The sequence below is a fragment of the Octopus bimaculoides genome, chromosome 5, assembly GCF_046866305.1.
Source record: "Octopus bimaculoides isolate indiv1 chromosome 5, ASM4686630v1, whole genome shotgun sequence".
Lineage (NCBI taxonomy): Eukaryota > Metazoa > Mollusca > Cephalopoda > Octopoda > Octopodidae > Octopus > Octopus bimaculoides.
The window spans coordinates 78,428,640-78,455,210 of record NC_142932.1 but is presented as its reverse complement, the minus strand read 5'-3'; the positions used below and the strand labels follow the sequence as shown (position 1 = coordinate 78,455,210).

Here is a 26,571-nt window from a genome sequence, read left to right as displayed (position 1 = left end):
TGGATGCTATTACATATTTTTTTCAGTGGTGTAAGAATAAAAGCATGGAAGAATTGCTTTCAAGTTATAATTCATCTGGTTCTCTTTAACATATATTTTCAGATTAACAATTAATACTGGCAAGCTTTTCAAGATGTATAAAAAAGACAAAAAGAAAAGACTTCCTAACTTATATTATGTTGACAAGTAATTCATGTAGGTCTCAGCTTTGAATACACTTTCAAAAAAAAGTAAAAATGAAGGTAAATAAAGTAATTGTTTCAAGTTCATTTGAAAATGTAAATCATGAATAAACCCAATGTAAAACTTAATTTTCATGATAAAAATGTAACCTCTATATTTTTAGATGGCTCACAGTCCTTTTTACTCGTCATCCAAAAGGATTTTTGCAATCCAGAGAAGTGATATTTTCTTTGTTTTGTAATGGCAAGATTTAAATTCTGAGAGCTGTTAGCCTAATTCTTATATATATATATATTACAGAGATGTACTCGCATAGTAAGTAACTTGATCTGAGATCGTGTGCTGAAACAAAAACAATTGCAGCATGGAAGATGATGTTTATAAGCCATTTAAGATCACACAATAACTGCTAGATTCACTTCAACATTTAATTTGTGTCAAAATATTTTCGTTGCTTTGAAACCACGACCAGTTCACTGACAAAACTTCATGCAGCACAAAGTTTTGTCAGTGAACAGGTCGCGACAAAAATATTTTGACACAAAATTTAAATGTTGAAGTGAATCTAACAGTTTTTGTGTTCTTAAATGGCTTATAAACATCTTCCACACTGCAATTGTATGTGTGTATATATATATATATATATATATATATATATATATATATATATATATATATATATATATATATATATATATATATAATAAAATAAAATTAAGTGATTTGCTACAGATCTCATCTACTCTATGTAGATTTGTCTGAAAACAGAGCATACCAACTAGTTAAACATCAACTCACAACCCATGAGCAAACAAGAACACTGCCTTATTGACATGTCCATTTCAACTCCACAATTAAAATATTTGCTATACTGTAAAGAAGTATAGAAAAATATAGGCAAAAAAATAAATCAAAGTATGTTTTCATGTCATATTCCAGTAGCAAATAATTCTAATTTACATAGAGTATGACACTATAAAAGAAAAGATAGATAGTACTAAGACTTGCTTTGAATATATTTTCTTCGGTGAGAGTTTTCTATAGAAAAGTACACAATATTCAATAATTTTTAGAGAATGATTATTATTAATTCATTACTAAAAAAGACTTCATTTAATGTTTTTACATTTATTTTCTCACCTTGACATAGTTTAACTACTGCCAATATTTCAAATAATTTAAAAACTCTTTCAAACTCCAATTACACAATACAAAGTGCTTTATTTTCTTTTTCAGTAATTTAACTAAAACAGTAGGTTTTGATTTAGAAGGAAATACAATGCTTATGATAGATATTAGAACTATGAGCAATAAGCCAATAACCTAAATTTTTAAAAATTCAGACATGCATCTCACTAATTAGTTTTTATACGATAGCTTGTATTATATATTCCATGAATAATATTTAATTTATTATACAACACAGTATTCATCTACAAAATCCTACATACTTCTAGTCATCTAAGAATGATAAGATCTGCAGTAACAGTTAGACTTATGCTTCACTGAGAAGGTCCAATAAGACCAAAATATGTCCGGAGTTACCACTGTACTGCTAAAGATCAAACTCACTCCCCACTGCATCTATATTTAGTCAAAATTTTGTGGGTTATCTCCCTTGTCCTTTTGACTAGAGTTCATCATTTAGAAAATGATTGTTCTCTTTACTAAAGGATGTAATTACAATTAATTAAAATTTTTTGGCTTATAACATGAAATATGTCAGCACTCATTTTACTTATAATACCCATTATGATACATGACTCAGTAGAGATGGAGACATGTGAGTTACATGTCTTCAAAGACCTGAGGGTTCCACCAGAGCCAGTGCTTACCATAGGTTTCACGGAGTGCAACTAAGGTGAGAGACAATTACTTTTGTACAGGCAACCAGTCAATCACAGTTAACATTCTCAGTGATCTGGTACCTAATCCTGTTTGCTAGGTCAATTGTGGTACAGAGTATAGAGCACTTTGCCTGGAAAATTCTGAGTAAAATACCTAGAATATATGTAAGCTTCACTGAATTTGTTAAAACATGCTATCCAGTCAATGTGAGGGTTTAGCTATAAAGCATGACAACCCTACAGCAACAATAAACATATTTTAGACTTAATTATGTTTCTATAAATAAAAGTTAAAATTTTGCATCAAGATAATTAATTATGCATCACTATGTGAACAATTTTCATGAAAAATATTAAGATTTGTTTGATCAATATAGCATTTTTATAAAAACAGAAAAAATCAGGTTGACTATCCAAAAAGGTTGTTCCATCAATATTTCTCAATGCCAGTATATAGTGTTCAATAAATATTACAAGAACAGATATCAGCCTGAAAAAGACTGCTGTCAGCTATGAAGATGAGATTATTAATTGAATTTGTTTATCTCTGAACTGTTACTTTTGCAATAATAGATGACAATTGGTCTTACTTCTCTGCATGACTTGGAAAAAAGAAGTAATGTAATTTTGCAGCAAAGTACAGAGATTTTGAAAGGACAGAATGAATCCAGATGTGAATACCATTATTTCTGTTGTCTTTTATAAGATATTAGAGTTAATATTGATTTCTAATTGAGGCACAAGACCAGCAATTTTGGCAGGAAGTGAACTGTCATTTACATCAACCCTTGACTGGAACTGTATTTTAATAATCTCAAAAGAATGAAAGACCACATCAGGGTTTGAACACAAAATGTAAAGGGTTAAAACTAAATACTACAAAGCATTTTGTCTGATACTCTAACAATACCAATAAATCACCCTTGCTAGGTTAATAATGCAAATTAGTGACAACAGTGATTTCCTGCATTAGTACACAGTAGATATGGGGTTTAAGAATGACATATTTTTTTGTAGATCCTTTTGCATATAGAAAAAAGCAGGAATGCTCATTTTATGTACTGACCACTCCTGTGTAGAAATTCTGAGCGTTGTCATGAGTAACACTCTCCCTTTCCTCTGGGAGAAGTTAATAAAAGTTGATGACTACACACAATAAATAATTAAATAAACAAATTTAAAATATTAACTAAATAATCTTCAGCTTATTCCTAGGATAAGTAAGGGATACATTTGCGTGTAAATATATACATGTGTGCAAGTGTATTTTTACATACACACACACATACACTGTTCATTCATTTCATTTAACACTTTTCCAGACTAGCATCACTTAAATAGAAATACTGAGATATGATTTTTATGTTTGGTGCACTTCTTGTAAACAACTGTTACCTGATTTTCAAGTAAGAGATTTTGATTCCAGAGGAATTTGAAGGCAGAGATAACCAATATTTTTGTTGAAAGAAACATCAACAAACTCCATGAGTTACAGTGCAACCACAAATGACGATATCTCTGTTTGTCACCATTCATACACTCACAAATAAAACAAACTTCTTGTAGTTTCTGTCTATCAAATTCCCTCATAAGGTATTGGTTCCCCTTGGGCTATAGTAGAAGACACTTCCTCAAGGTGTCGCATAGTGGGACCGAATCCAAAGCCACATGGTTGAGAAGTGAACATGTGTGTGTGTCTGTGTGTGTATATAGGTAGGTATGTAGGTAGGTATTATAGATACAAGCATGTTTCAGTTTATATATGTACCTAATTTATAGAAAAAAAACCCCCACATATTGACATAAAAATGGCTTTCTCCCGCGAAAGAGATTCAAATGAATGACCAGAAATGAACGTATTTTAAAAATATAATAATAAAAAAAGGACAGTATAAAAGGAATTGAAATGCAATTAATTTGTAATAAAAGAAAAATTTTAAATTAATTCCAATAAAAGAAAATTGGGTTAACTTTTCATTTCATATTATGAAATAAAAATATAAGAATCATAAATTAATAAACCTAAATAAAACAGTAATATAACTCTTAGGTTTCTTTTCTTAAATACAAAAAAAAAAAAAAAAACTATGACCCAAACTTCATATCAATAATGAACAAAATACTTTTTCAAGGGTCCCCTGTGCATAGTTTTACCTCACTTTTCATTGATTTTATGTAATTTTTAACCAATAAATTTGTGAGAAAAGAATAAACCCAGTTTATTTCAAATTCTGTATTTTAAAAACCCAAGCCCATTGGCAGGGTAACTGGTGAGGATAGACTTTTGGTATTTCAATGATTATATTATTTCCGGATACTGTCCACTTAATATCTCCTTCTTGATATCCAAGCCAAGTAACTAATGTGTCTTGAGACGGTTTTGGAACTCCAAGCTCAAGAGAGCCAGAATAGGGTAGTTCAAGAACAATTGCATAAACTATAGGATTACCATTTCCATTTGATTTCGATGTATACCTTAAAATATATTTAAAAAAAGGAATAAAAACCATAAAATCAATTTTAAAGAATGTGCGCATGAACTTTATATTATATACATGTGTATGTACATTATATATATACATACATATATATATACATATACATATATATATATATAAAGACACACACACACACATACACATGTTTTTACAGGGTAAGTGAAAAAACTGTTGTCTCAATTACACAAAAATGAAAATAACACTGACATCTCATTTTAACAGATATATTTACCAAAATTACATAGAAATATCTTGAAATACTAAAGAGGAAATTTATTCAATAAAATCACCATTGGCTTCAACCAAGGCCTCCAGATGACATTGGAATCTCCGGCAACTCTTCTGGATGGTATCCTTATGCTGCCATAATCCTTGCTTTCAGTTCACCTTTGGTGTTACAAGGAGTTTTGTTGGTCTCTCACTCAACTGTGCCCCAAATATAATAATCAAGGGGTTGCCGTCTGGGGAGTTAGGTGGCCAGAAGTTAGGGGTGATGTGGTCGCAGAAATTGTCTGACAGCCATGACTAGGTTCTCCTGCTTGTGTGGCGTGGTGCAAAGTCCTGTTGTCAGACATAGGGTCTTCCAGCAGTCACCCTCTTGATGTAGGCCTCTGTGTTGAGTCTGAGGCTATGTGGGAAGATGAATGGAGGTATAACGTCATCATCACGAGTGATCACTCCAAACACAATGATGTTGACTGGATGTTTGATTTTTATCACTCTCAGTACACTCAATCTGTCCTCAGACTGACATCCAAACACTCTGAAATGTTCGTATGGGAGCTACCCGGAGCAAATACCAAGCAGTAAAGCATGTCCCTTCCAAATTTCTGGCAGACTAAAATGTGTCATGCTGCTGTTTTTCTCACAGACAGTGCTCAAATAACCCAACTATACCGTGTAGTCAACACAATTCAAAACAATGCACAAGCATGAAATTATATTTGTAAAATGGTGACAATTTACCCATCGCACCCTGTATATATATGTATACATGTGTGTGTGTATAGGTATACATATATATACATATATATATACATGTGTGTGTATGTATATATAAATATATATATATATATAAAAGGATAAAATACATTTGCTGACTACTGACCCATTCTTGGAGAGCTAGTCACTTTCTTTCCTAACCAGCAGAGTTGAAAAGGTCAGAATTTAGGCTATTTTTAGAATATTTACACAACATATATGAAATATTTTGGTTGGATTTGTATTTAGTTCAGATGGGATCTGAAATGCAGTTAATAGCACCCTGAAGAAGTGGCAATTAATACCAAAATGCACACCAAGATACAAAATTTTGCAGTGTGCATGAAATTGCAGCAGAATAATTGTAGTTTTTTTCTCTAAATTGTATATTTATATACATGTATGTATATATATATATATATAGGTTAAAAAAAAAAAAAAAAACAATAACAAAAAAAACAACAAAGTGGGGACGTGATACGGATAGTGTTATTAGACACTCGGGAAAGGAAAGAGAGAGAGTATGACGTTTCGGGCGGAGCCCTTCGTCAGAAAGACGGAAAGTTCAAAGAATGGAAAAATGGAGGAAGAAAAAATCGGCACCGATGCCCACGAGGTTACATTGTGGAAGGACCAGAAGAGGAGGTGGTGGAGGAAAAGTTCTTTCTAAGACAGGAGAGTGAAAAAGGGAGGTGAATATGTGTGCATGCGCGAGGGTCTGCAAGTGTGTGTGTGTAGGTATGTATGTGTGTGTGTGTGTGTGGTTTGGTGGTTTATCTGTTAGTGTGTATGTGTGTGTGACGTAGTGGAAGGAATTAGTAACAGGAATAGTTAGGGGGTGCTTATGGACAATGGTCAGTGGAAGGTCAGCAGGCAGTTTTTGAGTATGTGTGTGTTTGTGTGGGGTTGTAGGTGTTGGGTACGTGTGCGTGTGTATTTTGTACGTGCGCGTGTGTGTGTGTATGTTTTTGTGCGTGCATGCGTGTGTGTTTGTGTGTATGTGTATGTTGTGTATATGTGCGTTGCTGTGTACATGTGTGTGCGTGCGTTTGCTTCTGTATGTGTGTGTTGTTTATGCCCATGTGTGTGTGATTGTATGCGTGTCTGTGTGAGTGTGTTGTGTTGGTGAGAGGTGTGTGTATGTGTATGTGGGTGTATGTGTGTGGATGTGTGGGATTGTGATGTGTGTGGGATTGTGAGTGTTAGGTATGTGTGCATATATATACATACATACATATATATATACATATAAATATATACACATATATAGATACATATATATACATATAAATATATACACATACATATATATACATACATATATATATACCTACATATATATATACATACATATATATATATACATACATATATATATATACATACATATATATATATATATACATACATATATATATATACATGATGGCTGCCCCCTCACTATCGAGTATGGCCATTGCACGAAGCTTAACTTAACGGTGCTGTGATCGAATGTGACTTTTTAGCCCAGCCAAAGATCTACAATGTCTTGCACAGAGTTGGCATCCAAAACCTTTACTGGCAATAGCTGGCTGTTGTTGTAATTGGGCTCCATGTACCTTTGTGTGTCGTTTTAGTCCTCCTGCTGAATCACACTCCCTTCCACATGCCCGACAGACATGATTAGTATGGCATGTAGCATCATCACCAGCGGCCTGGTAGTCAATCATCAGTCTTGCTTTATGACTACGAAGATGACTCATAAGCCCAGCTCTACTGAGGCACAGTCTTGCACAGACACTGCATGTCAGTGTCATAGGAAGACATGAAGGGTAGGGTTAATGTTAGAGGTAAAATGTCGGAGCCCATTTCAATACAAAATGGAGTGAAGCAAGGGGATATTCTGGCACCGACTCTATTCGCCATATATTTTGTGATGGTTTTCTGTATTGCATTCAGAAATTGTAGATATGGTGTTTACATCCATTATCGAACCTCTGGCAGCATATTTAATATCAGACACTTTGTTGCAAAAGCAAAAGTATTTACCTCTATCATGAGACCTTTTGTATGCAGATGATTGTGATCTAGTAGCGCACACAGAGATTGATATGCAACACATTTTGAATGCATTCTCTGATGCTTGCACTGCCTCAGGAATGACGTAAGCAGTATATTGAACCAAATATCTATGTGTATGGTAGAATATTTGGTGTAGTCGATCAGTTTGTCTATCTGGGAAGCACTGTTAATAGATATGGCAATTTGGACAATGAAATTCCATACAGAATTAGGAAAGCAAGTGATGCTTTCGCAAGGCTAGAAAGACGTCTCTGAGGTCGGCGAGACATATGCAGGAAGACAAAGATAAAGGTGTACAAGGTGTGTGTACTCTCTTCTCTTCTTTATATATATATATACATACATATATATATACATACATGAATATATATATATATATATATATATATGATGATGATGATGATACATATATATATATACGTACATATATATATATACATATACATGTACATACATATATATATACATATATATGTACATATATATATATATACATACATATATATATATATATATATATATACATACATATATATATATATATATATACATACACTCTCTGAGTGGTTGGCGTTAGGAAGGGCATCCAGCTGTAGAAACTCTGCCAAATTAGATTGGAGCCTGGTGTTGCCATCCGGTTTCACCAGTCCTCAGTCAAATCGTCCAACCCATGCTAGCATGGAAAGCGGACGTTAAACGATGATGATGATGATGATATACATATATACGTACATATATATACATGTGTATATATATATATATATATACACATACATGCACATATATGCACATACATACATATATACATATACATATACATACATATATACACATACATACATATATATGCTAGCAGCTAAACCTGGTTTCACCAGGCCTGTTTGGATGATGTGGCCGTGATCGTTTTCAGTTAGGCATAATCTATAACAGCATTTCTCAACCTTATCATTTCGAGTCCCCTGTTTCGATTGGAGCCTGTAACTGTATGAAGATTTCATCACTCCCCCTGTCAGAAAATGGCTTCAGAAGTTGTGAAGAAAGAATTTGTACATAGTCTGTTTCTGAGAGCTATTCTATTGGACGTCTGTATAATCATTAAAACATGTATTTAATTATGAACATAGAAAGAAATTATACATTAATCCCAATTTTTGTAAGCAGTTGTATCCGTAAAAAGATATATGAAATGGACGTGCATGTGTGTGTGTATGTGAGAGAGAAAGAGGGTGAGAAAGAGAGATAGAGTGAATGACTGAAGTTGTGTCATTGGCTTACGTTGGCTGGCACGGCAAGTACGAAGTTTTTACGGCGGCAGATGACTGGGGTGATTTGGAAGATGTGAAGAAATGCCGTCTTTTCAGTGGAACGCTTCTTTGTAGGCAACGTTTCTCATTTTCCCTTCTGATGCACAAATGTATAGACTTTGTGGCCTGCCAACACGGGAGCATCCAACGTAATGCTGACTGTGGAAGAACACTTGCTCTGTGAGATTTAAACCAACCATTTGCAATGATTGACCCTGAGAGTTTGATAGGAAATTGAAGCTGCTTAAACTTGTAGATCGTATTGGAGGGAGGGAGGGAGTGACATTGGAGTGATAAAAACATCTTGACCCGCGGCCGGTCCATTCAAGATGGTTACCTGTAGAACACGGGAGTATAAATTTTGATTATCATACGGAACTTTCCAGGAAGTCCTTGGAACTCTGCATGAATTACCACCCTCAACAGAGTGAAACAAATTAAGTATTTTCTTGTACACATATCACAAGAAAAGTTCTCTTCTCTGGCCTGGGATTTTCGACATATAATTGAACAAAAGTGAATGAAATAAAACAAAACAAAACATACGTTTATCATGTACACCAACAACCATATATGTTAAAATAACAATAATTGAACTGTGAAAACTAAAATGTGGATAGAATTACACAAATTCAATTATAAAAGAATGTAATAATCATACAAACCAAACTTGAGGGTTTAGAATATCTTGTTGAGCAATCCATGGTTTGCTACCATAAATAGCTTCACCATTGATTTTAAGCCAGTCTCCAAATTGTTTTAATCTTTCTTGGTAGAGAGGAATGATGCGGCCATCACTTGTGGGTCCAATGTTCATCAGTAGATTTCCTCCACAACTGAAAAGAGAGTTGTTTGAAAAAAAACAGTCAAGTTAGCAGAAGAAAAGAGATATGCACTAGATATTTCATACTGCATATAAAGAGCTAGACTAGATACTTTAAAGATTTTTCAATTAGGTTATATTGAGATTTGTTTGTTCATTTTTACATCCATTTTCCCATGTTGACATGGATTAGCCAATGTTTTACAATCAGGTGCCCTTCATACCACTACCCCTTACTTGTTGTTTAAGTAAGGAGTCTTTTCTTACATGCGTCTTCAAAGAGCCACAGACAATTTGTTAACGGTAAATGACATCACTGGTTGTAGCTCAGTGATTTTTGGAGGAGCACAAATGTAAACAAATATACAGACACACACGTGTGCATACACAAACACACACACATACAATGAGCTTTGTATTGTTTCCATAAACCAAATTCACTTACAAAGCATTCGTTGGTCTAGGGTTATAATAGAAAATACTTGCTGAAAATGCTGTGCAGTGGGGCCGAACCTGAAACTATGCAGTCATAAAATGAACTGCTTAACCACATGGCCATGCCTGCACAATACAACATAGAATAAGTATATAGTATAATAAATTCTACTATTGCTATCTCATAAGAGCAAAGTAAATATATTGAAATTTAAATTGCTAGAACTCAAACCTTAAATACTGTTTGAGAACATTGATAACATGGATATGTAGTAAAGGAAAGTAACGGCATATAATTTTAAGATTAAACAATATACACAACTTTCTGGTTATTTCTGAGTCTTTTGTCTTAGATATTTTGATAAAATAATTCCTATCTAATAGTAACTCTACTCTGTGGAGTAGTATGAGAGACTTACCATACAACAATTCATGTACACAGAATTTGTCTTATTTTAATGGCTTTGTCAAAGTAGGAAACGCAACCTCTATGATCCTTTTCATGATTGCTGAGAATGTTATAGAGGAACAAACCATGACTCTCAGATTATCCTTGGCCAAGAGACCTGGTCCAAATGCAGAGTAGACTCTGCTACAGGTATTTCAGAGTCAGGTAGTGGTATTTTACTAGGTGATTGTTTGGTGTAGAATCCAAAACAGTACAAAAGAATATCACTTAAGGAACTCATATAAATACATACCTAACAGTTTTGGCTAAAGTTTCTGTTAATTCTTCCATTGTAAAATAGTCTTGTTCCTGAGCATTTCGCCGATAACCCCAGGACTCCTTATCAATTGTCATACAATTTTCCCATTTGCGGGGCTGGATGGTACCTTTGGAGATGAAACTATAAAAGTATGAAATCCTAACCATATAATTTCACATTTAAAGATTTTTTTTTTTTTTGTTATCAAATCAGAGTTTGCCAAAAGCAAGGCCATGAAGGTTTATGAGGTGCAATAAGTTAAAAAAGGATTAAAAAAACCTATTTATCCTACACTTAACTAACAAGGTACAGACAAAACTGGCAACTAAAGATTGGGCACAGCCTAAGTAAATTTTGTCATTATATGTCTATTTCAAAATGATATTTAAAAAGTACATCTTTAAATTAATCACATTGCTAGATGTGAATGAGCTGTATATGTTTGTAAGATACTCATTTGAGAGGAGACATAATCCTCTATAGGTAAACATTGTTTCAAGGATGAAAGAAAACCAAACCAGGGAAGACATAAAAAGACAGCTCCAAATTTTTAATTGCCCATATAAAGAATCTAATGTTGTGAAGTAAAAACACTACCTAAAGAGCTTCCTCTAAAAAATAATATCACAGTAAATAAGATAGTTTACTGTGTTTGAATCATGCTTGGAACAGAAAAGTACATACAGAAATAAGTTCCTTATAGGTATACTGTGAGAAGGAAAATGAATTGATTCATGCCAATGTAGACACCCCTAAACTCCTCAATTTCTATTGATTATTTTTCTTCATATGTAAGGTGGCAAGCAGGTAGAATTATTAGCACACCGGGCAAAATGCTTAATGGCATTTTGTCTGTCCTTACATTCTGAGTTTGAATTCCACCGAGGTTGACTTGGCCTTTCATCCTTTCGGAGTCAATAAAATAAGTACTAGTCAAGTACTGGGGTCGATGTAATCGACTTAACCCCTCCCCAAAATTTCAAGAAGAAAGATTAGAAGAAAGATAGAAGAAAAGATTATCTTCTTCATATGTCATTAATATTTTATTAGCTTCATTACATTTCGGTGAGCAAAGTGGTGATAAGCTCAAAGTAAGCCACACTTGCAATACAGATTTAATCCTGGGTTAAGTTGCTTCACTTTACTCTTCTTAGCAATGATTAATAGCATAGTCGATAACATAGAGATTGACACTCATCTAACAGATTTATCTTGACATACTACATGAAGGCAATGTCTTCAATGACAACACAACAATATCCTCCATGTTTTAGTGAATTTCCATTTAATACAATAAAAGATAAAGAAAAGGATTTCATAAAAAAAATTCAACACCAATTATATGACAATCAGGAAAATAGAATTAGAGATTTCCAGAGATTCTTACCAGGATTATAGCGATCGTCACATGTCATGAAACCTCCATGTCGACATCGAGCATCTTTTCCCCATCTATCATTGATCACAACTGTGTTCTTTACTGGGCTGGATAGATTGAAATTACATATAGTAAATAAATAATCAACATCATGATCATAATGATGATGATCATCATCATTTAACATCCACTTTTCCATGTTTACATGGGTGAGACAGAATTAGTTAAGGCAAGTTTTTAAATGGTTGGGTATCCTTCCTGTCATGAAACCTCAACAGTTTCCAGAAAAGGTCATATTTCCATAGGGCCAGACATGTTTTCAAGAAAGTTTGCAAACAAACAACCATACAAATAATCTAAATAAATGGCCATGGAGAAATGACTTCATAAATAGGTATGAATTATAAGGCAACTGGGAGTTAAATATATTGTTCAAGGACACATAATGAATGACATAGAATATATATTATACATAAATATACATACATATATACATACCTACATACATATATATATACATATTTATATATATATATACACACATATATATATATATATATATACATACATATATATACACAAATATATATACATACATCATCATCATCATCATCATCGTTTAACGTCCGCTTTCCATGCTAGCATGGGTTGGACGATTTGACTGAGGACTGGTGAAACCGGATGGCAACACCAGGCTCCAATCTAATTTGGCAGAGTTTCTACAGCTGGATGCCCTTCCTAACGCCAACTACTCAGAGAGTGTAGTGGGTGCTTTTACGTGTCACCCGCACGAAGGCCAGTCAGGCGGTACTGGCAACGGCCACGCTCGAAATGGTGTCTTTTATGTGCCACCCGCACAAAAGCCAGTCCAGGGGCACTGGCAACGATCTCGCTCGAAAACCCTACGAAGGCCAGTCAGGCGGCACTGGCAACTGTCACGCTCAAAATGGTGTATCTTATGTGCCACCCGCACAAGAGCCAGTCCAGGGGCACTGGCAACGATCTCACTTGGCTTGCCGGGTCTTCTCACGCACAGCACATATATATCGTCGTCGTCGTTTAACGTCCGCTTTCCATGCTAGCATGGGTTGGACGATTTGACTGAGGACTGGTGAAAACCAGATGGCTACGCCAGGCTCCAATCTGATTTGGCAGTGTTTCCACAGCTGGATGCCTTTACGTGTCACCCGCATGAAGGCCAGTCAGGCGGTACTGGCAACGGCCACGCTCATCTCGCTCGAGAAACCTCATGTGTCACCCGCACAAGAGCCAGTCCAGGGGCACCAGCAACGATCTCGCTCGAAAATCCTACAACAACCCCACACAAGAGCCAGTTCAGGGGCACCGGCAACGATCTCGCTCGAAGAAATTTCATGTGTCACCAGCACAAGAGCCAGTCCAGGGGCACTGGCAACAATCTCACTCGAAAGATTTCATGTGTCGCCCGCACATGAGCCAGTCCAGGGGCACTGGCAACAATCTCGCTTGAAAGATTTCATGTGTCGCCCGCACATGAGCCAGTCCAGGGGCACCGGCAACGATCTCACTCATATATATATATATATACATATATATACACATATATATATATATACATACATATATATACACCTATATATATACACCTATATATACATACATATATATATATATACATATATATATATATACACCTATATATACATACATATATATATACACATACATATATATACACCTATATATACATACATATATATATACACATACATATATATACACCTATATATATATATATATATATATATATAATAATATAGATTTAATCAAAAGATTAAATGTGGTACTTAAAATGTTTGAGGCACCAGAATTTGGTAGGGTAAAAACCAAAAACAAAATCAAGAGATTTGGTGAATAAAATTTGAAGAAAAGCAACAAAAATTCAATAGATTATAGCAGTATTAATGTTCCCTATGGTTTTAAACTTAGTAGTACTTTAGTGTTTCGTTGTATTATTCTAAATATACTGTAGAATAAATATATTTCTTTAATACCTTGACCTTAATTCCCTTACCTTAAATTTTCTCTAACCACTCCTTAGGGTATTGTCCTTCCATTTTCTTCTTTTTTTATTTTTTTTTTATTCCTCATGCTTGATTTATCCCTAACCTGCTATCCATCACTACTTAATCTACCTTCCTCTAAATTTGAAATTACTACTGCCCCTCCAATTAGATTATATAGAAATTAAATTCTTGTTTGATTCACTAGACTGTTGAACAGCAGCATAGTCAAGATGGTATGTTTTCTTCTCTTACTCTTGTTTTTTGCACACATCTACAAAATGACTTTCTAAAATGAAATTCCATTATGCAGCTGAGGAGTACATTTTCATTGTACATTTTATGTAGTGTTCTCACTACATGAATAAATGAAGTTTGTACGAAACGTACGTACTGCTATAACTTATTGAATTTTTGTTGCTTTTCTTCAAATATATATATATATATATATATATATATATATATACATATATATATATATATATATATATATACATATATATATATATATATATATATATATATATATATATATATATATATATATACACATATATACACACCTATATATACATAGATATATATAGATATATATACACATATATATACACATACGTATATATATATACACATACATATATATACACATATATATACATACATATATATATACACCTATATGTATATACATACATATATACATATATATACATATATATATGTATATATATACACATATATACATACATATATATATATATATATATACACATATATACATACATATATATATATATATATACACATATATACATACATATATATATATACATATATATATATATATATATACATACATATAACTAATTTAGAGACAAACTCCCATTCCACAACTCAGTCAACTAAGAACCCATCCAAAACCATGCTGTGAGGCATATACCATATCAATATTTATCTACGATTTTAATCTAAAATTTTAATAATATATATATAATATATCATATAAAGAAACATTCATCATAAAAATATTAATTTAAAAATCAAAATTATAAATAGGACAGTAAAAATTAATATAATAATATAAAGTGTGAAAGTATAAATGTATAAAAGTCAGTGCTAGTACATAGACTACACGTGTTTCATGGCTGAAATAGGACTATATAAAATCATAAGCAAATTCTATCCAAGTTCATTAGAATGGGGAAATGATTTTACTCCCAAAATCAGTCACTCTTCAGGTCAAATTCCTAAAAAAACACCTAAAATTATTCAAGGAATAAACATAAACATGAGAAATAAAAATATATATAAAGAGACAAAACCTGTAAACTAACCCTACATTAATGGTATTAATATAATTATTAAGAGTTACAATCTAAAAATATTGAAAAAGAGTATTATAGTGAACAAGGTTAAAACATTATGGAAGAGGTAAATGATAGTAAAAAAATGTGTTAGTGTATAAAGTTAATAAAAGATGTATGTCAATATTGTTTAGAAAATTAAAATTAGAAAACATGACTTATCTGCTGGCGAGTAACTGTAGATTAAACCAAAATGAGTGTACTATAGAATTTATACTAAAAGGTCACGTGATAAATACGGCGTCTATTACACAGAGGTAAATGCGTATTATAATTACTAAAATAATAACGAAAATATCGAAAAAGAAAATCTACCTAAAATAAAAAGTTTATTGAAGATTAAATATACTAAAATACTTCAAACTCTTAGATTTACGCTGAATAATAACTATACCACATACAAAAATTATATATTACTTAAATAATGCTATGAAACATTGTAAAAGACAGCTCATATTATCGTTGAATACTTTATAGTCAAAGGTTAAATCATTATGGAAGAAGTAAATAATAGTAAAAAAAATGTGTTAGTGTATAAAGTTAATAAAAGACGTATGTCAATATTTAGAAAATTAAAATTAGAAAATATACCTTATCTGCCGGCGATTTACTGTAGATTAAACCAAAATGAGTGTATTATAGAATTAATACTGAAAGGTCACGTGATAAAAATAGCGTCTATTACCCAGAGGTAAATGCATATTATAATTACTAAAATAATAACAAAAATATCAAAAAAGAAAATCTACCTAAAATAAAAAGTTTATTGAAGATTAAATATACTAAAATACTTAAAACTCTCAGATTTACGCCGAATAATAACTATACCACATACGAAAATTATATATTACATAAATAATGCTATGAAACATTGTAAAAGACTGCTCATATTATTTTTGAATACTTTAAAGTCAAAGGTAGTTATATGTTCTAATTTTGTATAATATTGTGATGATTAAAGTGTATTCTAAAGCTAATTTGATATATTTAACGCTACTGATCATAATTATAAGTTGGTACCTTATCCTAGGTTTAAATAAATAAATTAGTTACCTAAACTTATTATATAAATAATTTAATTTATGTCTGCATTTAATATTACGTTCATCGTGGGAGTTAATTTTTTATTAGCTAATAATATCTCTTTAAATTTGTTAGTACATAGTAAGCAGAATTTATTCCCTATCCTATATGATTTAGCCTTGCAAACTATTTCCCATTTTAACTCGTATTCAATTCTTTTTGATTTAAGTTCTCAAATGTATTTACTAAGGCCCGTAGTGTTCATTAAATTTCTGTTCTTAAAAGAATTCATATGTTTGGCCACCCAAGATTTAATTTTATTGGAAGTCGATCCAATGTAAGTAGTATTTATGTTATCATTATTACTACAGTTATTATCCTTCAAAATCACTATGCATTTATATACTATGTCCTCAACATTACATCTATTACTAAATTTACGTTCAGTCTTATCTCTACAATTACAATCAATTATATTTTGGACTCCAATGGAGGTATTACTTAATTTATTATTGTAAAACTTATTTAATTTAAATTTATTAAAGGATGAAATGATGTTGTCAACATTATTAGTGGTAGAGTAACCAACTCCAAATTTATTGCTAGAAAATGTGTCCTTATATTTCTTGTTGTTTTTAATAAATATCTTAATTATATTTAAAATCTCTTTAATAATGTTAGTTTTTACCTATATCCCATAGGGAATTATTAGCCATATTTTATTCTTATTATTATTATTACTATGAGGTTTTTTGTTCATATTACTACCTATCTCGGGCTTTAGATGATTCTGAATGCTGTGTTTATTATAATAGAAGGTGTATTCATCATTTAAATTATCTTTAAATAATAATTATATTTAGAATTGTTGAAAAATTTAATATTATTATTATTATATCCTGCCTTATGAAGCGCTTCTTTATAATATGGTGCATGTTTATTGAATATCTTATAGTTGGAAGAAAGTACTGAAATTCTTTTCCCTATATTATTTACTAACGCTTTCTTAATAGAAGGTGGATGGTTACTCTTAGCGTTAATATATTTCAGGTTTTCATTAATTTTATGGTAAGGTTGGGTTATACATGTTATTAAGTTAAAATTTACATCTAAGTAGTTGACATTGCTATATTCATTATAAATTGTAATCCTAAGCCCATTTCTTTTAAAGAAACTGTATATTTTCTTCTTATATATTTCTGATGTTCTATTCGTGCTATTTTTCGTTATTAGCAGGAGGTCAACTCTGTATAATCCACCCTCCAATTTAAGATTTTCTAATTGGAGTTCTGCTAATAAATAAATTCCTACTAGGTTTGTAACCTCAGCAGAATCTGGTGCTCCCATAGGGATATCAAAAAAATCCCTGGTATTTTTTCTAGCCCACAATTTATTATTGTACCTAATAAACGATTTTCTAGCCATTTTTACTACCTTAACTTCATTTTTAGTCATTCCCACCTTATTCATAGCATATATTAAGGCCTTATTAAGTACAATTTCATTAATAGATGAATAATAATCCTCTATGTCTATTTGGATAAATTTGTAACTACTAGTCTTTAATATCTTTAAACCATTTTAAAGTATTATTTGTGCTAGTCCAGGGTTTCAGGTAATTTAGGTTATTTAGTTTATTAATATATTTGTCTAAAATTAACTTACTTAATTTCCCTAAATCCGAATTACTGGGACATATTAGTCTGACTTTAGGGTCAGAGTAGAAATTGTCTTTATGATCCTTTAAAGTTATCCTAAGGTGCATCGGTACATACGGTTCCGTTTTATTGTCTATCTCATATTTTTCCATGATTAACCTAGTGGCTTTATTAATATTATAAATGGTATCTTCCGGAACAATTTTATATTTTTTATTTATTTCCTTTTCTAAAAGTTTATCATATAATTTTGTATCTAACTTATACAGGATGCCAGTTTTATCAGATTGTATGACTATTCCTTCGACATTACGCATTTCTTTTATTTTAATTCCTAAATTTCTTAAATACTCATTGTGTCTGTTTGAGTATTTTTTAAACTTAATGCTTTTAACCACCTTCCAAATTTTGTCTTCCAGAGACTGAATTTCCCTATCATATGGGGGTTCCCTTTTAGTTTTAAATTTAGAGCTTATGTAATTGGTATTCTCCACATCTTTAATGTTGGCAATGTTACAGTTTTTGTTCTTTATGTGGTATCAAAATTTCATGCATATATTTTAGGAAGTTATTAAAAATTGAAACCCATTAGTGACTTTTGGGACATCCTGTCATCATCATCATCATCGTTTAATGTCCGCTTTCCATGCTAGCATGGGTTGGACGATTTGACTGAGGACTGGTGAAACCAGATGGCTACACCAGGCTCCAATCTGATTTGGCAGAGTTTCTACAGCTGGATGCCCTTCCTAACGCCAACCACTCAGAGAGTGTAGTGGGTGCTTTTACGTGTCACCCGCACGAAGGCCATTCAGGTGGTACTGGCAACGGCCACGCTCAAAATGGTGTATTTTATGTGCCACCCGCACAAGAGCCAATCCAGGGGCACTGGCAACGATCTCTACGAAGGCCAGTCAGGCGGTACTGGCAACGGCCATGCTCAAAATGGTGTATTTTATGTGCCACCTGCACAAGAGCCAGTCCAGGGGCACTGGCAACGATCTCACTCGAAGATCCTTACACATGCTGCAGGCACAAGTGCCAGAAAGGCGACGCTGGGCACAGATGCCATCACGATTTCGATTTCACTTGCCCCAATAAGTCTTCGCAGGCTGAGTTTCGTGTCCAATGAAGGAGACAGCGTTGGCATGGGTGCCAGTCGTCGAATTTAACTAGATTTCGATTTCACTTGCCTCAACAGGTCTTCGCAAGTGGAGTGTAGTGTCCAATTTAACTCGATTTCGATTTCACTTGCCTCAACAGGTCTTCGAGGCAGTATTATCAATAAAATAATAAAAGCAACTGACCAGCCCTATTACTTACAGACAAAAGAAAGACGATTGTACTTATTCAGAGAGTAAGGTCGAGAAAAAAAAAAAAAATTACATGATATAAGAAAACTGACTGTCGTTTTGAAATCAGCATGCCAAATTTAGTCTAAATCAAGGGAAAAAGCAAACTCAACAGAAATTATTTAACCTGAGTTTCTGGTAGAATATTTCTTTTTTCTCGGTCCATCATAGGCACCGATTCTAGCTGTAGAAATCTTGCCAAAACAGACACTAGAGCCCAGCACAGTGCTCTTTTGAAACTATCCAACCCATGCCAGCAAGGGAAACAGATGCTGAATGATGATGATGGTGGTGGTGGTGTATGTATCTCCTAGTCTTGAGGAGCATCACTATCATACAAACAGTGTCATTTATTTCTAATATCCTGCAAGAATATGTCTGGCCATGGAAAAATATTACCTTACTTGAAAATGGAAACAAGTGTGGGTTGGTGACAGAAAAGGAATCTGGCTCTAGAAAATCGACCTCAATAAATTCTGTTCGACTCATACAAGTATAGAAAAGTGGATGTTAAAATGATGATAACGATGATGACATATATATAGTATAAAACCTAAGAGTCTTGTATACTAAGTCACTGCATCCCATTACACAGCATAAATAAACTGAAGCAATTAAATCATGAAAGACCATTTAATAAGATACAAATCTATTAAATTTCAGTGAAATTGTGTCAGTGACCAGATCACAGTTGTGCTATAAAACTTTTGACATGAAATAAATTTAAATTCATGAGTTTGGATGAGATCGTATATCCTGAGGAGAATAAGGATTTAATTTTGGGGGTTTGTCTCTTCATATAATGGGGACAATATTTTCAGTAAGTCATATGCGAGGAGCAAGTGTTGTTGTAATAACAATAGTATAGAGTAACAACCAGAAAAAGAAATAAAGACAACATGGATATCAAACAGTTAAAACTGAAATAAAACTGTATTGGTAAACATAAATATCATTAATGTGATTACCTTTCATTATAGAGCCAGGCCATGAATTTAGTTGTATTGAAGTATTCACTGGTTGCCTCCCAATCACCATCACCCCAAAGTATTTCTGGTTTATATTTTTTCACAAGTTCTGTTAATTCCGGCATTAATTTTTCCTAGAAATGGAAAGAAAAATTCATTGAACCCCATAAAATCCATGCAACATATGTTTTCAAGAAATCAATACTTCTAAACTATTTGCCCTCATCTTTCATTTTTTTTTTTTTTGCATGTTTCAACCATGACATTATTAGTTTGATCTACATGTACCCTACTACTACTATTCACACATACACACATGCTCCTAAATGTTTCAGCAAGGACTCTGAAATGGGAATTTTATGAAGACCTGGAAGAGTACTGGTTCACAAATCTACTTAAACTGCCATGATGGGAGATTTCAATGCAAAAGTAGGAAAAAGGAAACAAAGTGACAAATGTGCTCGAAAATTTATATCAGCTCCGCCCTAGTAAACAAATAATACATATTGCAGGATGTTTCTATCATAGTGCTATTCAACACCAGTAAGTGACTTTGCATACTATGAACAAAGATCATCATTGGTGAGATAAGGGAGAAAAATGCACTGCATATCTTAGGTCTTCAGTATGATGCTGTTACAGGATGCTATCATCTTGAAGGAATTGAAGACAATGACAATATGAAAAGCTACATGTGGAAAGAGGGAACTGTAAGCCCACAGAAGCTAAACAAAATGATCACAGAGAAAATAAGGAAAATGCCAGAGAAACAGAAGAGGTGCAGCAATATCAAAGGAAGGTTAACTAGGAAGTTAGTTTTTATATGTGGCAGATGTTCAGGTGCAATAAACACTGAAAATGTGCAGAAAACAACTTCTGTCACATTCCAGAGAGAAAAACTGGATGTAGTTGATAGCTTCCAATATCTGGGTGACCAAGTTAGTAGTGGGGGTGGGTGCAAGAATAGCCTGGGCAAAGTTCAGAGAGCTCTTACCTCTGCTGGTGACAAAGGGCCTCTCACTCAGAGTAAAAGGTAGATTGTATGATGCATGTGTATGAACAGCCATGCTACATGGCAGTGAAACATGGGTTGTAACTCTTGAGAACATGCGTAAGCTTGCAAGGAATGAAGCCAGTATGCTCCGATGGATGAGTAATGTCAGTGTGCATACCCAAAGAAGCATCAGTTGTGGTGTGCAAGAGAGACGATTGCGCTGGTATATATATATGTTTAAATACATATATATATATGTGTGTATGTGTCAGAGCTAGAGGAAAAACTTCAGGTGTGGAAGCAAAGGTTAGAACTGAAGGGCCTTAGAGTCACCCTACCAAAAACCTTAAGTCTTAATAAGTAGGAGGGCAGACAAACCACAAATCCCTTCAGGTAGATGGCCCTGCTCGATCTGTAGAAAAGGCATAGATAGAAACTCCATAAGATGTACTCAGTGTAAGCTATGGACATATAAGAGATGCAGCAATATCAATGGAAGGCTAACTGGGAAGATAGTTTTTGTGTGTGACAAATGCTCAGGAGCAATAAACACTGAAAATGTGCAGAGAACAGCTTCCATCACATTCCAGGGGGAAAAACTAGAAGTAGTTGATGTCTTCCGTTATCTAGGTGACCAAGTCAGGAACAGGGGTGGATGCTCTGAAAGTGTAGCTGCTAGAATAAGAATAGCCTGGGCAAAGTTCAGAGAGCTCCTACCTCTACTAGTGACAAAGGGCCTCTCACTCAGACTAAAAGGTAGACTGTATGATGCATGTGTGTGAACAGCCATGCTACATGGCATTGAAACATGGGTTGTAACTCTTGAGGACATGCGTAAGCTTGCAAGGAATGAAGCCAGTATGCTCCGCTGGATGTGTAATGTCAGTGTGCATTACATGACAAAGTGTAAGTGCCCTGAGAGAAAAGTTGGACCTAAGAAGCATCAGATATGGTGTGCAAGAGAGACGACTGTGCTGCTATGGTCATGTGTTGCGAATGGATGAGGATAGTTGTGTGAAAAAGTGTCACAGCCTAGCAGTGGAGAGAACCTGTGGAAGAGGTAGACCCAAGAAGACCTGGGATGAAGTGGTGAAGCACAACCTCCAATGTTAAAAGCACCATTCAAGCATGATCGTTGCTAGGGCTGCTGACTAGCTCCTGTGCCGGTGGGATGTAAAAAGCACCATTTAAGCATGATCATTGCCAGTGTTGCCCGAGTGGCTCCTGTGCCGGTGGCATGTAAAAAACACTATTCGAGCGTGGTGGTTGCCAGTGCAAGGAGAATAGGTATCAGGAAGGACATCTGACCATAGAATATTGTTTCAACAAGTCTCATTCAATACATGCCTGCATGGACAAAAAATGAATGTGATGATGATAAATTTGTGTGTATGTGCATATACATACAGACATATGAAATTACAAACACACACTTACACATGACAATGTCAACATTGTGATTAAAGATTGCTTATTTTTCTGTATATGTAAGTTTTCAGAATAATAATTCCTTGTTAAAAAAAAAACCAACCTTTACATAATTCTGAGTTTTAAACTTATGTCTTTTATCTTCTAAATAATGAGGATTGAACCATTCATACAAGGAATGGTAAACACCAAACTTTATCCCCTTTTCTCGTACAGCAGCTGCCAGTTCACCTAAGAGAGGAAAACAAGAAAATTCTATTAACGACAAAAGAGAAGCATCTTGATTAATTAATATAAAAAACCAAATATTTTAGCCTTAACAGAGGAATTTTCAGCAGGACTGGATATTTCTGAGTATTGCTCATTACATTGAATCTGTTCATGCAGACCTTTGAATAATTAACTTCAGTAGAATACTTTTGTTTAAATATGCTAATTATTCATGTCTATTAACATCTAGTGAAGCACATAGCCTTGTGGTTAGTGTGTTTAGTTCATCAGTATAGGGATATAGATTCAATTCCTGGACTAAGAAGCTCATTGTGTCTCTGAGCAAGGCACTTCATTTTACATTGCTCCAGCTACTCAGCTTTAACGAGTAAACAGCCCAGTCCTAGTGAAGCCTCTCTTCTTCTGGTTGAATGTTTTGCTTATGACTACATAGGAACTTAAAACAATTAATGAATGCATGGTACATGTTATCAAGTCATACTCACACACACAGATGAGGACTTGATGTACTGTAAATAGTGACTATTTTAATAACTACAATGATGTCTATGATTCACTGAAGTGGTCTAATAAGAGTGGAATATTGAGACAACATTGTTCTTTCTTCCCTGCATAATTATTCATAATTTTTCATGTTCACTACATGAAATATAGTAACACTCACTACCAGAAAATTAGCCAAATGGTCAGCTGTTCATAATCTATGACAGCCACTACAAGTAATATGTTACCAAGGTATGTCATTCTTAGTAGTTGATGCCATCGCAGCAGCACTGTTTGTTTTCTGTGGCATTGTAATTCACAGTAATACTGTGGAACCGATAAATGATTCTTTAATATATAAGTGTTCAATTTCACACATGCTGTAGGATAAGTGTCAGAATAACTACACAAGGCAGTAAGACTGCATGATGATTGACTTGAATCTTGTGAGCTTGTAGGGCTGGGTTCAGATCTTCTTATGTCACTCATCTTCAACCTAGAACTGATCTGAGTATTTGGAAGGCACTCCCTCCAAATAAGATCTAATGTTTTCCCTTCCCAGATCATAAACAATAATCAACAGATCACAAATTTTTCTATACGAATAATGCTGCTCCTGGATAGGAGACAGTTACTTAAAATGTCTATTTACAGCCAGGTAGGCTGATCCAATGAAAGCTAGATATTTGGGCCATGGAAAAAAATGTAATATAAATATTGGAGATCAACCAATACTACTTTAGATAGGAGCTATTAACATTACCAAAATATAAGTTATAGATGAACTCTGATATGTAACTTTTTATCCAGAAAACAAACACTAGTAGCTGATATTTATTCTTTTTTTATTAAGTTGGTTCAGAGCAGAAGCCATTGCAGTAATGATAGAAGGGATACATCACATCTATAAGTTCAATTATAGTTGTGGGAACATCACATCTATCGGTTTAATTATCGTTGTTGTGTGCTGGTGACTGAATTTTTGAATATCTAATCAGATGGTCTTTCTTTGGATGCCTATATTCATAGAAACAATACCATGCAGATAAATAGGCATTACCCTAATGAGCATACACCTCATGTTTTATAGGGAGTCAACAACAAATCAAGATTTAAGTATTTTCTGGTCCTTAAGAAGAAGCTTAGCTTTTGAAATGTAGCTTTCACAAAGTTATAGATCTGTGCTCTCAAAAGACCATCAGATATTATGAAGTCTGACATTTTTAGTGAGGCAGTCCTATATTTTAGAAAATTTGGTCACTTGCCTCAACTTTTCAGATTTTCATGTTACTCAAGGGTTAAAGCCATATGTCGTTCATAACAAGGGATGGTATTAATATCCTAAGTTTATTGTCTTGATATGTGTAATGACTGAGATTAGCTGGTCAATAAAGACATTAAGTCAGACCAGTAAAACAACCCAAGTGTCTGACAACAATTATTGTTCAAGATGGACAGATTTTTTATATCTAATTGGGTATTATGTTTCTTGACTAATGTTATGTTTATGAAGAAAGAAAATAAAGTGGGAAAAGGAAAATGAAGAAAGAAAGGAAAAGAGAGATACAGAGAGAAAGAAAGAGAGAAAGAACAAGAGAGAGAGAGAAAGGTATAGGTGGAGAATGCAAACAAAACAAGAAATGCTGAAATTTTGTTTGCAAATGAGACAGAAATCTTACATTCAGAAGACAAAGATATAATTACCTAAGAGATCTCGATGTGGACCAACATCTTCTGAATTCCAATTCCATGAATGTTCCGAACCCCATAGAGTATAGCCTTCATGGTGCTTTGATGTCAAAACAACATACCTTTATAGAATGGAAAATATGTTGAAAAAGAAATAACAATAAAATGCAATGAGGGAAGAGGAGGAAGCTTATATAAAACAAAATACAACTATAGGTACATAAATATTTGTTGTACAAATCATCAATGCTGGTTAGTTCAGAAAGAAATAAGCAATGGATAATGATTCCAAACTATTAATAATCAATATCTAAAGGCATACACTTTCTTAACTAATCAAGCAAATTTATATTTGATGGTGATATACTAACAAGGTCCAATAATGTGGGAACATATTCAGTTTTCCCCCTTTCACACCAACAAAAATCAATATTACCCTAAACATGTAAATTAATTCAGTTAAAATTTTAGGATTTATCTTTTGAAATTATCTTTCCTTTTTCTTGGTTAGTTGTTCACAATTACTGCCAAATTTTTGTTTTCTTTCTTCAACAAAGGGGGAAATTTCAATTAATTACAAATTTTTCTTGTGTAAGTCAGTTATAACACAATTTATTAATCTAAATTCCTGCTACTGGCCCATTTGAATTATTTCCCTTACCTCGGTGCATTTTTTTTTTTAATTATGAAAATTACTACTAACAAAGATCTTTATAATTCTTTTTCAAGTAAAAATGTCAGATCAAGCAGAATGGAGTGACTATGATTCTCTAATAAAGTTCAATAATAAAGAAACGTGTCAATAGTTATTCCATTATCTGTTAACAAAGATCAAATTTCCCCTTCAGCCTGTGAATTGATTTGGTGAGATTAATTGTTGATTTCTTGGAATTATCTCACCATTTTTCTTGCTGAGTCGTTAACAAATGCTGCTGTGCTTTTGTTTCCTTTTACTAATTAAAGTGCAATTTCAACTAACTGTGAATTTTTAAGTGTGAGCCATTCAGTATGTTAACCTTTAACTTATCTAAATTTGTAACATTGGCCGATTTAAGACATTTCCCTTCAAAGATTGTATTAATTGTACATACCTATACTATCTTTTACTTGTTTCAGTCATTA

At 33.4% G+C, this 26,571-nt stretch overlaps 1 protein-coding gene across 1 annotated transcript in view; it reads right to left on the bottom strand.

The window, feature by feature from the left end:
• Positions 1–1,402: 1,402 nt before the first annotated feature.
• The window catches only part of LOC106875965 (alpha-L-fucosidase), a 37,181-nt gene continuing 12,012 nt past the window's right edge, over positions 1,403–26,571 (bottom strand). Inside the window, exons 2-8 of the mRNA XM_014924306.3 lie at positions 25,465–25,571; positions 23,150–23,277; positions 20,625–20,758; positions 12,227–12,324; positions 10,834–10,966; positions 9,540–9,710; positions 1,403–4,505 (exon numbers count right to left, since the gene is read on the bottom strand). Of these exons, the coding sequence (XP_014779792.1) occupies positions 4,250–4,505; positions 9,540–9,710; positions 10,834–10,966; positions 12,227–12,324; positions 20,625–20,758; positions 23,150–23,277; positions 25,465–25,571 (1,027 nt within the window). The 3' untranslated portion in view covers positions 1,403–4,249. The remainder of the gene's footprint in view (positions 4,506–9,539; positions 9,711–10,833; positions 10,967–12,226; positions 12,325–20,624; positions 20,759–23,149; positions 23,278–25,464; positions 25,572–26,571) is intronic.